At 38.5% G+C, this 12,504-nt stretch overlaps 1 protein-coding gene across 2 annotated transcripts in view; it reads right to left on the minus strand.

Annotated features, from left to right (window-relative positions):
* Positions 1-10,982: 10,982 nt before the first annotated feature.
* sbf2 (SET binding factor 2) overlaps positions 10,983-12,504 on the minus strand; it is a 141,608-nt gene continuing 140,086 nt past the window's right edge. For both annotated transcript variants that reach the window (XM_088934914.1, XM_088934913.1), the window contains one exon: positions 10,983-12,296. In XM_088934914.1, coding sequence (XP_088791040.1) covers positions 12,198-12,296 — 99 coding nt within the window. In that variant the 3' untranslated portion in view covers positions 10,983-12,197. The remainder of the gene's footprint in view (positions 12,297-12,504) is intronic.

A 12,504-nucleotide genomic window follows, 5' to 3' on the forward strand; every position in this document is an offset into this window, starting at 1 on the left:
TATACATATTGTATTTTTTTATTGCAGTAAAATTAGGTGAAGGGATACAACCAGACAATTTACAGCAGTGTAGTGCGGCTGTAGGATCATTGAACTGCATTTGAGACCCCTGGTTATGGTTCCTACCAAGCCCTATAATTACTGGTCACCATAAGACAGGACTGGATTCTGAATTCACCTGGAGCTGAACAATTTCCCCCTGGCCTAAATCAACCATGTTCCCCTAATAATCTCCATCAGCTGATGTGTGGGGAGCATTCTGGCGCACTATTGCTGCCATCGCATCTTCCAGGTGGGGCTGCACGCTGGTGGTGGTGGAGTCCCCATTACCTGTAAAGAGCTTTGATTGGAGTGTCCAGAAAAGCGCTATATATAAGTGTAAAGATTATTTGAATCAGTAGCAAAATGAAAATGTTAACACTTTATTCCAAGGCACCTGGACAATACCTCAGTCTTAAGTAGAATGCAAATGTAGAAATCTGTTTTTACTACAGTTCAGATGGAGTTGTTCAGATTTTATTCCTATTCTGCAAACTGCTGCACCAGTTAGGTTGAAGCTCAAATGGTTTCCTTACACCTGGACCTACTCTGGATTGCAACTCGCAGCAAAGCCACGTTACATTATGCACCTACACTGACTCGGCTGGATCCCTACCAGGTGGGGAATTCCTCTGAAAAACTGTCTTTGAAGAGGAGCAGCTGGTGGTGAAGGGTGTGTCTCGCCAAGCAAGCCATTCATACCCATTGTGGGTATGAAAAGTGGCCCTGCGACTTGTGAGTTGCAGGGCTGAAGCAGGTCTTAGCTGGATGGCAGCTGTCAAAGATCAGTTGGTGCTGCAATCTCTAGTATCATAGGTGTTTTCAATCTAGTCACCATATCTGTCACCATCAATACATCATTTAACAAGTCATTTCCAGAGGGAAAAAAAAAACATATAAAAAATTTTCCAGTTAAAAAAACTGACATTGCCGAGGCATTTTTAATGGTATCCAGCTTTTTGGCGGTATACCCTCAAACTGAGAATTTGAAATGAAACACATAGTTTGTACTTGAGTGACAGAACAAAGAGTTAGCTCTAATTATCATATTTGTCAAGCTCACCCTTAACAGTATGCACCTTTAATTTTGCTTTAGAAGAGCTCTGATCTGTGCACTTAACATTCCCCAGAATAATCAGCACATATTCAAAATGCAATTGCACTTGTTATATGTAACTAGTTTACAATTGAAATGCTCACATACTAAGTTACAGGGACTCTAGAAACCTGGAAGCCATCAGTAGCTTCACATTTTGCCAAAATGGGCCAGCACTTGTGCTTCAAGGCTTTGGCACAAAAACATTCTTTCCATAACTTGCGCTGTCCAAGCCAGAAAAAACAGAATTATGTCAGGTTTTGTTAATTTTTTTGTCAGCTGTATACTTACCATTTGTAGTTTCTTCATTCTTCCTCACTCCAGAATCACTTTAGTTCATAGTACATTTCCATTTGTTTGTTTTAATTTAGTGTAATTTATTTCTTTTTGTTTCGCTTGTCTTGTTTTTCAGCACATAGATGAAGGGCAGATGAAGGGCTTGCAACAAACCAGAGCAACCTCACAAAGAATGAGGCTTCTGGTGACCATATGCATAGACAATATAGGACAACCTTTGCTGCTGGCATTTCTGCATAAATATATCAAATTTGTACTTGCAGAGGACTCCTATCACTGGACTATCAACAGAATGAAAATCCCCTTTCAGGACCAGATCTGTAGTTTGTCTTTCTTTGGCATTACTTTTTCAGTTCTTTGGGGTTAGATGTCAGGCAAATTGTTCACAGAGAAACTGACCGGGCCTGTAAGGAATTCACATCTTTAATATACACTGCTGAATTTCAAAAGTTAGATATTTACTTCCACTGAGAATTAGTCGTGAAGTCAGCTACACAGTAAGGGGTGCAAAAAAGTCTCATTAAACACAACCCCTCTCCACATTTTATAAATTAACAAAATCTACTTCTTTACAATGATTGGGAGAATTTTGTGCCTTTCAATAGCTCAAAGTTTATAATATTTTAATTTAATAGTAGTTTGATAATAATCTCCCAGTGAATAAGTGAAAAGGTTTAATGCAAGACCTCTGCTTTGTTTTAATGTAAGTTTAAAGACTTTGCACACAGAAGTCAAACACACTGATGCTGGTAACCTAATTAAGGGTAAAGTATAAATATTATTTTCATGCAACTAAGACATGAGCCCAATTAATGTTTTTAGGGGTGCTTAAATTACATCCCCCCCCCCATGACTTCCTGTTTATATTTTTGCAAAATAAAAAAGGTTTAGTATTCCGTTGCAGTGGAATTAAAAAAGGTAGGGGAATGTATGGACACTAGGTGGCAGGGCTGCATTTAAAAACTACACTCTGTTCCTCCCCTTTTGCACACTGAAGTAGTTCTCTATATTGAGATTCTCCATATATTAATCTAAAGTAAAGTAATAGTATTAATGCACATTCTAGGTGTTTTACAGAAAAAAGGGGTTTACTATTATTGTTCTAATATCTACTTCTCATGGGTCAATTCACTGTTACATAAATTCTAAAATTATAGATTCATCTAAGCCCTCCAAAATACCTTCTTTCAGGCTGAAAGGAGGAAGGTCTTCTGCACAAACAGATACCTACAGAGAAGACAACGACCTCAGAAGATCTTCTCTTCCTCTGCTGTCGAGTGCCACAGAGCTGTTGTGCCCTTGTTCAGAGTGACTTTGCATCTCGATGAGTCTGTAGAAATCTAGTTTCCTAACATGGCACCTGCACTCCCCTAACCAGGCTCTTCAAGCTCTGTTCTTAGTGCTGACAATTAAATGCCAAGATCTCACACACCCACTCCACCTCCAACTATTAATTTTTGCAGAGACGACCTTATAAAGTAAGGACATTTGCAGGGACAAATCTGTCAGAACTACAGGCTTGAGTTTTAACCTGGAAGATCCTGGTTGTAGGAAATCTGATCAGTCCTTGAAATCATTCTACTGAGGCATATCCATCTTTTTCTCTCATTCCCCACATGTTGCATGTAAATACTGGCACGCATCTAATTTTATAATGAAAATTAGTAACTTCTTAATTTGTGGTAGGTTCAAAGCTTCACACCTATTACAGTTTCTACTCACATAAAGTTTCAATGGTGTCAATGCAGCTTCTGAATGTCGGAGAAAAATTAAATAATCTTTAGTTAACACTTTTCCCCCTGAACATGTTCTGTGAGACTGTATTGAAGCACCTTATTTTTGTTGTACTATGAGCTAAAACAACAAATCTCTACAGCATGACCAAAAGTAGTGTTTTTTTTGTTACAAGACTTTTATGCCATTCAAATAAAAAAGGATGTGTAAAGATAACCCTTTGTCCTGCATTACTGTAGTATTGTCTTCCATAGAGTGATGAAATAATTTCTGTAAGATTACTTATCTAGTGTTATTGGGACTCAAATACCGGACGCAATTAACAGAATAATGTATTTGCTTAATTTAATTTCAGAGCTACATAGCTTGTGTAATTGCTGGAGTACACTTGATATTCCATCCTGCTGGCTGTACTGCACAAATCTGTGCAATGCTCAAAAATGCCAGAAGGTACTTTTCCAACCTCTGCTTGAGAGATTTAAGATTTTTTTTTCTTCAGTTTCTGGCTTGAAGTTTAAGTTACAAAAGCCTTTTATTTTCTTTAGAAATCCAAAGTTAGTTAAGGATGAATTAAAGAATGCACCGAGCAAGTTATTTTCGTTCTTTGAGTCATCCAGCTAGGAATTTGAAACCCCAGCGATTATTAAACACTGACTGACATTATTTGCTTCCACACCCTTGAATTCACTCTAGCTCATCAAGTGCAATTCTTACTTTCCCAACCAGAAATGTAAATCTTTCACTCTGCCCTGGAGGAATCCCAGGTCTTTGTGTTCTCTCCCCTCCCTGCATCTGGGAGCTTTGCAGCTTTCTTATTCTTGGAATTAACCACTGCTTTTAAAGGAATCCAGAGCAGCATCACTTTGGACACATGCGGAACATTGTGTGAGCTTTTCACAAAATAACTCAGTTTAATCTTAGACTTCCCATTGATGAACCTTTTTGCTGTGAAGCCCCTATCATAACTTAAACAAGAGCACAAAAATGCCTCGGCCCAGGTTTCCACAGTACCTCTGTATCCATGAAATAAATGCCAGGTGTCTGCGTCGGGCCCTGCAACGTGTTAAAGCTAAACCGCTCGATCTGTTAGCGCGTGCTCATTTTCGGCTTCTTGATCTGTTGCAGAATCCCTATCCCACAGCAACATGTCTTCATTTCAGCAGTCGGGTTAGATGCTGAGGAAAGCAACAGGGAGGGGAAATGTATAGCGCACGTTTGGTTTAACTATCCCGGCCGAGGGAATGGCTGACTAGCCCCCAGGAGGAGGCTGCCTGAATTTCCCCTCATGACTGCAAGGAAAGAGCTAGAGAGCTGCTGCAGAGGTATTGATGAGGTGGTGGGAGAGGAAGGAAAGTCATGTGTGAAGGGAAGCACTTGGTGTGAGATGTGTGTATACACTCAAGAGAGAGGAAGTGGGTGAGAGTAAGATCTAACCTTCCTCCCAAATGTCTGGCACAAACTCCATTTAGCAGGGCTTGTTAATTACATTTTCTAGCAATTTCACTGTTGCTGATTTGGATTGTGAAAGTCATTTACTGGGGTCGATAACTGCCAGGATCCATGCAAATGAATTTCAAAGATAAGTATGAAATTAGGTAACATCTAAGCATCACAGGGTCTCTGTGTCCTCCAATACACGAATTTTCGATCTCTCTCAACACAATAAATTGCCTTGTTCTCTTCCTGCCACTACAGAAGTGCAACATTCATCTTTGACTAGGCAAATTCATCAATTATGAAACAGTATATTTTTTAAAACACATTGTTTGTGCATTACTTAAGGCACGCTGGAGCAGGTGAAATCCAGCCTCAGCACAGAGTGAAGACAAGACGGGACAGTGAGTAATAATCTTTTAACAATGCCTCCGTGTTCAGGGCAACAGGCCGAGAGACTTTGCATATCTGCCCTTCCTGCTGTCCCTCTTATTTCAGCAAACGCCCCCAAAAAAGAACAAAAGAGGTTTTTAGCAACCCCAAATTAGAATCTATGGGCATGAAAAAAACACTGCAAAGTCATGCGGGCCATTACATCACGAGCAAGCAGAGCCAGTGTTAACCAAATTAGGATGGGGCAGAGAGTGTAGAATTTACAGTTCATCCCAAGGCCAAATGAGTGCCATTTGAGATAACATTTAATTACATGCGCTAACCTGTTTCAGCTGGCAGCTTTATTGTCATGGCTAATAAGAGCTGTTAGACAAACAGAAAGCTTAGCAATACCGTCAACTGTGTGCAATGACTGTTGTGAAATTCTTGCAAGTGCTCTAAACGTGATCAACATGTCAGCATCGGATTGGAATGTGGCACATCCAAAATAATGTGACAAATCAAAAATACATTCCTTTTATGGCGTTGTTTGTTTGCTCAGCTGGACATAGCCCAACTGCTCGACTGCACCTCAAGGCATCTACTTGCACAATAATGAAGTCATGGTTTGCCTGCTACTTCCATACCTGCTCCAATTGTGTACAGTCGACAATTTTGTTCTGATTAGTTAACAGCAGCGAAATTCAACAGGTTAAGACAAAATGTGCATAATGAAAAGAACACAAAAAATGCATTTAAATACTTACTTTGTGTAAATAATGTACTGTTAATGCAAAATACTTACTTTCATGAAACACACACTGTTTTTCTAATGTGATACTGTAATACAGACGTTTCATCCCAAATGATCTCAAAATACATATGGGAGGGACCCACCTCATCAACAATAAGGCACAGCTCCCACCTGAGTGACTCATGGAAGCTTTTAAACAAGAGCAGCCCTACCCATTATTAATTGGAGCAAGAGGCATTACCAATATCTTTCCAGGCATAAACTTGTCTACTCCTCACTACATTTTCAAATATTTTCATATGAGATTGTGTTAAGTCACAAATACCATTCATTTCAAAATAATACTTTTAAAAATATACACTTTCGCCTGCAGTTTTTTGGGGGGTTAAACTCAATATTTAAAATCAAATCTCAATTTCTGTCAGTAAGGATCAGTCCCGTTATTGGTCCTAATGGACACAGGTTCCCTCCTGCAAAGAATTCCACGGCAAAGAAGCAGAAGATTTGAAAGTAAGCTCATCTGCCTGCCCCTCAAAGGAGGCATTAATATCTCAAACGCATTTTCGCAAAGTTTGATTTAAACTCTTCTGAGTCCTAATCGTTAATGTATCAAGGTCACGTCTCCAGGAATTAATTGCACAAACTCTAACATTCCATAATAAGGCAAAAATACCTTCTCCTCTGCCTGTGGCCACATGTGGTCTAGGCTTCTTAATGTCCGTGACCAGTTTATTTGAATCTTCTCCAGGAGATTTTCATTTAAACAGATTTGGATCGGGAACATTCTTTCTGACTGTCTGATAATGAATAAATCTCTCACAGCTGTGGTTTTAGTTGGCCATGTTTCTGGCCAAAATATCTTCCCGAGGTGACTTCATAGCATTGTCTATAGCACTCCCGATTAAAATCCTGTGGTAAAGGTGGCAGACTATACTTGCGTGATGACACAAGTGCAGAATAGCCTGGTATGAATTACATCAAATATGACACAAGTAACTACGGCAACCACTTCTTTTGGTCTGTACAGCACAGTATAGCAAGACACTTTTGTTTTGTTTACTGTTACCTTGGAAACAGCATCTCGCAAAATAACTTTGTTTAGTATCTGGAGTGGCATGATGTTAAAAATGGCTATTAATATGTTATATATATTGAAATCTTCCTGGCTGATGTAGTCCTTCTAAGGCAGTCCTGTGGAGGACATTCAGATTGGTGCTCGTGGTTAACTCTGAAGTCACCCATCCTATATGATTCAGAATAGTGACAGCTTTATTGATTTCTCCCAAACATGATGCAATAATAAGGGCCAATAAATATGATGTCCTTCCAATTCCTGATTGGAATTCCTGACATTCTCATTTTTAAAGTTCAGGTTCTTGATCCTGTCACATATATTGCTGCAAGGAGTATTTTCGCTTTATGGAGCCATATTTATGAAATGAGTGAGTAAAGACAAAAATGAATGCTATGATTTTTCTAAAGCTCTGTCACAACATTTCAGTAACATTAATGCTGGGACAAAATATGAATTGAGTGATTGAATTGAAAGATTTGAAAAGCAGAAAAGAGAAGACAATCTTCCTTTATGTGATTTTACTTTAGGAAACTGTAAAATCGTGGATGGCAGTGAAGTATTTTGTTTAAATGGCATTTAATTCACTGAAACTGAAGTAGACTGCAGTTTGCCAGCTGTGAGTTTTGAAAACATAGGAACTACACTCATCTCTGCTGTAAGAGGTGGCTTTTTTGAGGGCACAAACAGGCTCCAGACTCATGCTTAAGAACAGGCTCACAGATGCTAGCTGAAATGCGAATCAGAGTATCAAGGGGGACATTGCCTGGATTGTTGCTGGGCTGTATCAGTGGACGTAGTCAGTGGGAAAGCATTTTTAATGGGATGGACAAAAGGAGGAACACATTCAGAGAAAAGGCTGATTTTCTCCAGAGGTAAAACAAGGTACAAACAAGTCAAAACAAATCTACCAGAGGGACCTTAAAGAATATTTTTAGACCATGGTTAAAGAATCTCCTGTTTAGAATGAGTGCAATTTGGAACAGAGTGCTTGAATGGAAAGGATTGCTCCAGTATTAACAATAAACTGATCATCACAGATGTTCCAGTGAACTAACAAAAGCAAACACATCATGATGTGCTATTCCCTAAGGTTCTCTAGATTTTAGATTTCCAGGAAATATAAATTAAAAATAGATGAGAGATCTAATATTGTGAAATCAAATGAACCACAATGAGCTGATCAAGTAATACCGTTTTTACGCAGAATTGCCCTGGTTCAATAGTGCACACCCAATGTTAGCCAGTTTTCTAGGATCTTGATTAATTAATAAAACTGGCAATTATTTAGCGCAATGAGCCATGGGATAAGCAAAGGTGGAAAGCAAAAGACTTCTTCTCTTCATCCATTTTTTTACTGCTTTATCCAATTCAGGGTCACGGGGGGAGCTGGAGCCTATCCCAGCAAGCGACGGGCACAAGGCATGATACTCCCTGAATGAGAGGCCAATCCATTGCCGGCGCACGCCCACACACACACACACACACCAGGGTCAATTTTCCCAGAAGCCAATTAACCCACCAGTATGTCTTTGGACTGTGGAAGGAAACCGGAACACCTGGAGAAAACCCACGCAAACATGGGGAGAACATACAAACTCCATGCAGATAGCATCCCCTTCAGGTCTGGAACTGACTGCAGGGCTCCAGCACTGCTAGGCAGCAATGCTAAGAAGTTTCTTGTTTTAGCTAATTAATAAAATCTTCAAAATGCTGGAACAGTCTGAGTTTCTGTAGGGACAGACAGACACTTTATCTCTCAAGAGCTCTCCTGAAAGGACTGGTGAAGAGCAGTGCTTTAAACATCAACTCTGACTTTTATTCCATGCATTTACAGCTGTTGTAGGTTTTGCATGCAGTTGCTTTGTGTCAGTAGTAGGGCTTTTTGTTTTCCTCATTTTTGTTGCAGGCTGAAAGCTCCAGTTCTCCTCAGGAGAACTCCACACACGGCTGGTGGCGTGCCTTCCAGTGCAACCCCAGTAAATCCATCAGGAATCCCACTTCCTCTGCACCTTCCCTCCTGGGGGTGGGTGCTAATCCACAGCTTGGAAAGCCAGCTAAATTTGGAAATGACTGCTAGCCACAAACTTTCCAGATGTCAGTATAGCATTGCACCTGCTCCCTATACCAGCAAGCTGAACATGAGGAAAACCACATGTCTCCGACACCGGAATTTCATCTAAAGCTTTTCCTTATTCTTTAAGACAGGTGGAACTTCAGTTCGCTGCTGTTTTCCATACCAGAATGTGGCTCCACATTGACGCATGGATTTGGGTTTTGACGGTACTTTTACCGTGAAGATATCACAGTGGTGGTTGTGCGAAAATATTTGAATTGTATCAGTTCAGGTCCAGAGTCCACGTTCTTAATAAGTGTTCCAAGACCTTGGTCTCAGAGTATCACTCCGTCTTCTGGTTTCTGTTCCAACTGAGTTTTTAATAAATTTTAAAACATATTAGTTTTAAACATTTTTTAAATTACTGGACCATTAAAATATCCAATAGAAATGTGTAAAACTGATTTTGTGGTGTAATAATATAAACACACCATGCACTGAACATTCATTTGACTACCTTATAACATCACAATATTCAACATGGTACAAAAAGACATGCTGGAACTTCTAGGTCCCACTGCCTTTAAATATTATGATACAGTAATGAAAAATTATGTGAATTATTTATTTATCAAAGGAAGCATTCTTAAAACATACTAACATCTCTTTTTCGCACAAAACAAATATTCAGCCAGTAAATGGTTAAATTATTCCTTTTCTACCGCTTTCAAAACAACTACTTTTAATTGTCAATTTATGATATAGAGAAGCATAAAATTTCTCACCTCTTCACCTGATGTGCCGTGGTCAGACTGCCCATCCTTTAGCAACAAAGGAAGAGGGCTCCTTCTGTTGTCAACACAATGTGTCAACGGACTCAGACTCATTGGTTAAATGAAACTCCGTCAATCATTTTAAAAAAAAGAGGCAAAGTTCTAAATCCAGCATGTGACACTGGATTTCTTGACCCTTTCTAAAAGGTGAAATTAAAGGTTCACTTGACTTAATTAAGAAAACTCCATGGGGAATAAAATAGTTCACTTACATGTCCAAAGCTAAGCAAAGCAGGCCCTGGTCAGTATCCAAGCTGCTGCTGTATGTGGCTCCTGTATGGTAACAGGAGTAGGGTGTAGGTGTTCCAACACTAGATGAGATGATCCATGATCCTGAGTGCTTGTTTATGAAAAGATACCTTTAGAGCAAGGGCATTAATTCCAACGAGCTGGCCAATTTCCACACATATAACCCTGCATCAGGCTTATACAGTCTGGCCTTCTAGAAAGTTCATCCTTAATCTCAGTAGTAGTGCACTCTTTCTTACTCCTCCCCAGATGTGTTGTGGAGTGGGACTGTAGTGGTTGAGAATGGCTTCAACTCAGATAAGGGCTACTCGTCAGTGGTGGATGAAGAGGGTGAGGTCCTAAATATTAAACCTTTTGGGATCCCTTGGGATGAAAAGTGTTGCAAAAAATGTAATTAATTCTCATTATTATTAGTTTACATTTCTGGATTCAGTAATGTCCCAGGAGCGCTCTGAGTTAGTTTCAGGAAAGAAAATTGCAGTGACATGCACCGTGAAGGGTCATCAGCTGTAAACAGGAAGAGAGATGCAAAGATTCCAGAAAGATCACCTTTCAGGTAGGGATCCATGCAAAAAGAGATTTGCAAAACAATCTTTTGCAAAAAAAACAAACAAAGAAAAAACAAGTAAAAAGAAAAAAGTGCTTTGCAATTTTTGTAATTGTAATTTTAGAATTCCTTAATTAAGGTAGCTGCAGCAGCAATTTTACACTGCGGGACTTCAAATCTCTCAAGTTTGTGACGTTTCAGAAATACTTTCGTGACACTATTGTGTGGAAAGATCACAGGCATGGAAAGGCAAAGAACCAGGAAAGAAGCCATACTGAGGTTTGTTTCCCAGAGACGTAAACTATGGATAAAAGAGTGAAAACAAGACAGAGCAATTGCGCATACACAAAAATGCTGATTTCAAATTAATTTACGTCCACAACAAACAAAAACAAAATTAAAAAGTGACTGACAGATAGTGACAGATTATTGTGCAGCTTTTCACTGTGTTCTTCCCAAGCATCAGAAAAAGTGACCATATAGGTTGTGCCAGCGTGTTCAAGTATTATCTATTTATTTCCAAAAAGTTAGTGTTGTCACAAGAAAAAACAAGTACATTAAAACAATAACATTTACCTTCTCTGTTACAGATTCCAGGTGCCAGCTGTCTTTCCCTTTTTCCCCCCCCAAACAATAAGATGTTACATACAGAAAAAATGACATTATGTTTGGATTAAATGAGCTATTTAGAAAAAGAATAAAAAAATGAGTTTTAATGAATAATTTGGGAAATCTGAAGCCTTTCCCCCTTCATATTAGGCTTGACGACTCCAGACTTGAAATGGCATAGTGGCTATTTAAAACGTCAAGGACATAAAAAAGATAAAACATAGCTGAAGTGTGAATCAGATTCATTTTGGTTACGGTTAGATAAAAATGACCTGTTCAGTTCAAATGTATAAAAAAGTCAAATGTATAAAATGCTACCAAAAGACATATTTACATATGTGAGGCTATAATTAGGATTTTGACCATGCTTAAGATGCATACAAGACAAGCTACATATATAACATCAATTTTTAATTTACATCACAAGGGACATTTTAAAAAAAGTTAACCTTGACAACAAACATTCACAAAAACATCTGCCTTTTTGTAACACTAGTTACGACTATAAAACAAAATTGTTGAAAACATTCTTATCTTTAGTGTGCAAAAGTTTCTCATTTATTATTTAAATTAAAAAAATGCTACAGAAGGATGTCAAATATGTACATATTTATAATGTAATGCCATTGAATTGCTGGTGTTTTATGTTATTAAATCTGTAAAGTACTATGGAATGCATATGACAGGCTTAAGTGCAATCAATTACCTTGTTTAGTGCATGTCTGCTGTCATTTGCTCTTTTAGATGGTCTTTTTTAAGGCTCTGGAAGCAGCAATTTTTTTTCTTTTTCTACAGTATTGAACTTGAATCATCTAAACACAGTCTAATTATTTTTTTCACTTGCTACATTGTATTTAGCATTTTTGATGGCCAGTGCAATCCCATTTTCTCCATTTAAAACAAGTCAATACACTATTTTTGTACACAGTGCAATCCATTTATAATTTTAGTCCTCTTTAATCTCTTAATTTTTTAATCTCTGGTACTGGATCCTAATTCCTGGAAATGCCTGAAGAGTTTGGGAAGAGATTTCAAACTCTCCTTGTAAGCCCCGTTCTCTTTTTCCTGAAGACGTTATTGCCTGAGATCACACTGATGAGCAAGGTTATGCGTCTGAAATGCAGTTCTGGATTTTGTCCATCCACTGCTGTGCACTTTGTGCGTCTTGTGCACAGAAATTGTACATACGCCTTGTTGTTTTCAGCTGAAATGACATTAGTGACAATCAATCAGAAACAATCAAAACAAAACACAGGATCCTTTATTGTCCAGCACAACTATTACTCTTGAATACCTAATAAATGAAAATGGACTTGCTAAAAAAACACTTTGTAAAGAGAAAATGAAAAAAATATATTTTTAAACTCTAAAAATCTAGACAGTCATCTGCTATTTGTGAAATATGTCTCCAG

Source organism: Atractosteus spatula, chromosome 16, assembly GCF_055471065.1.
Source record: "Atractosteus spatula isolate fAtrSpa1 chromosome 16, fAtrSpa1.hap1, whole genome shotgun sequence".
NCBI classification, from domain to species: Eukaryota; Metazoa; Chordata; class Actinopteri; order Semionotiformes; family Lepisosteidae; genus Atractosteus; species Atractosteus spatula.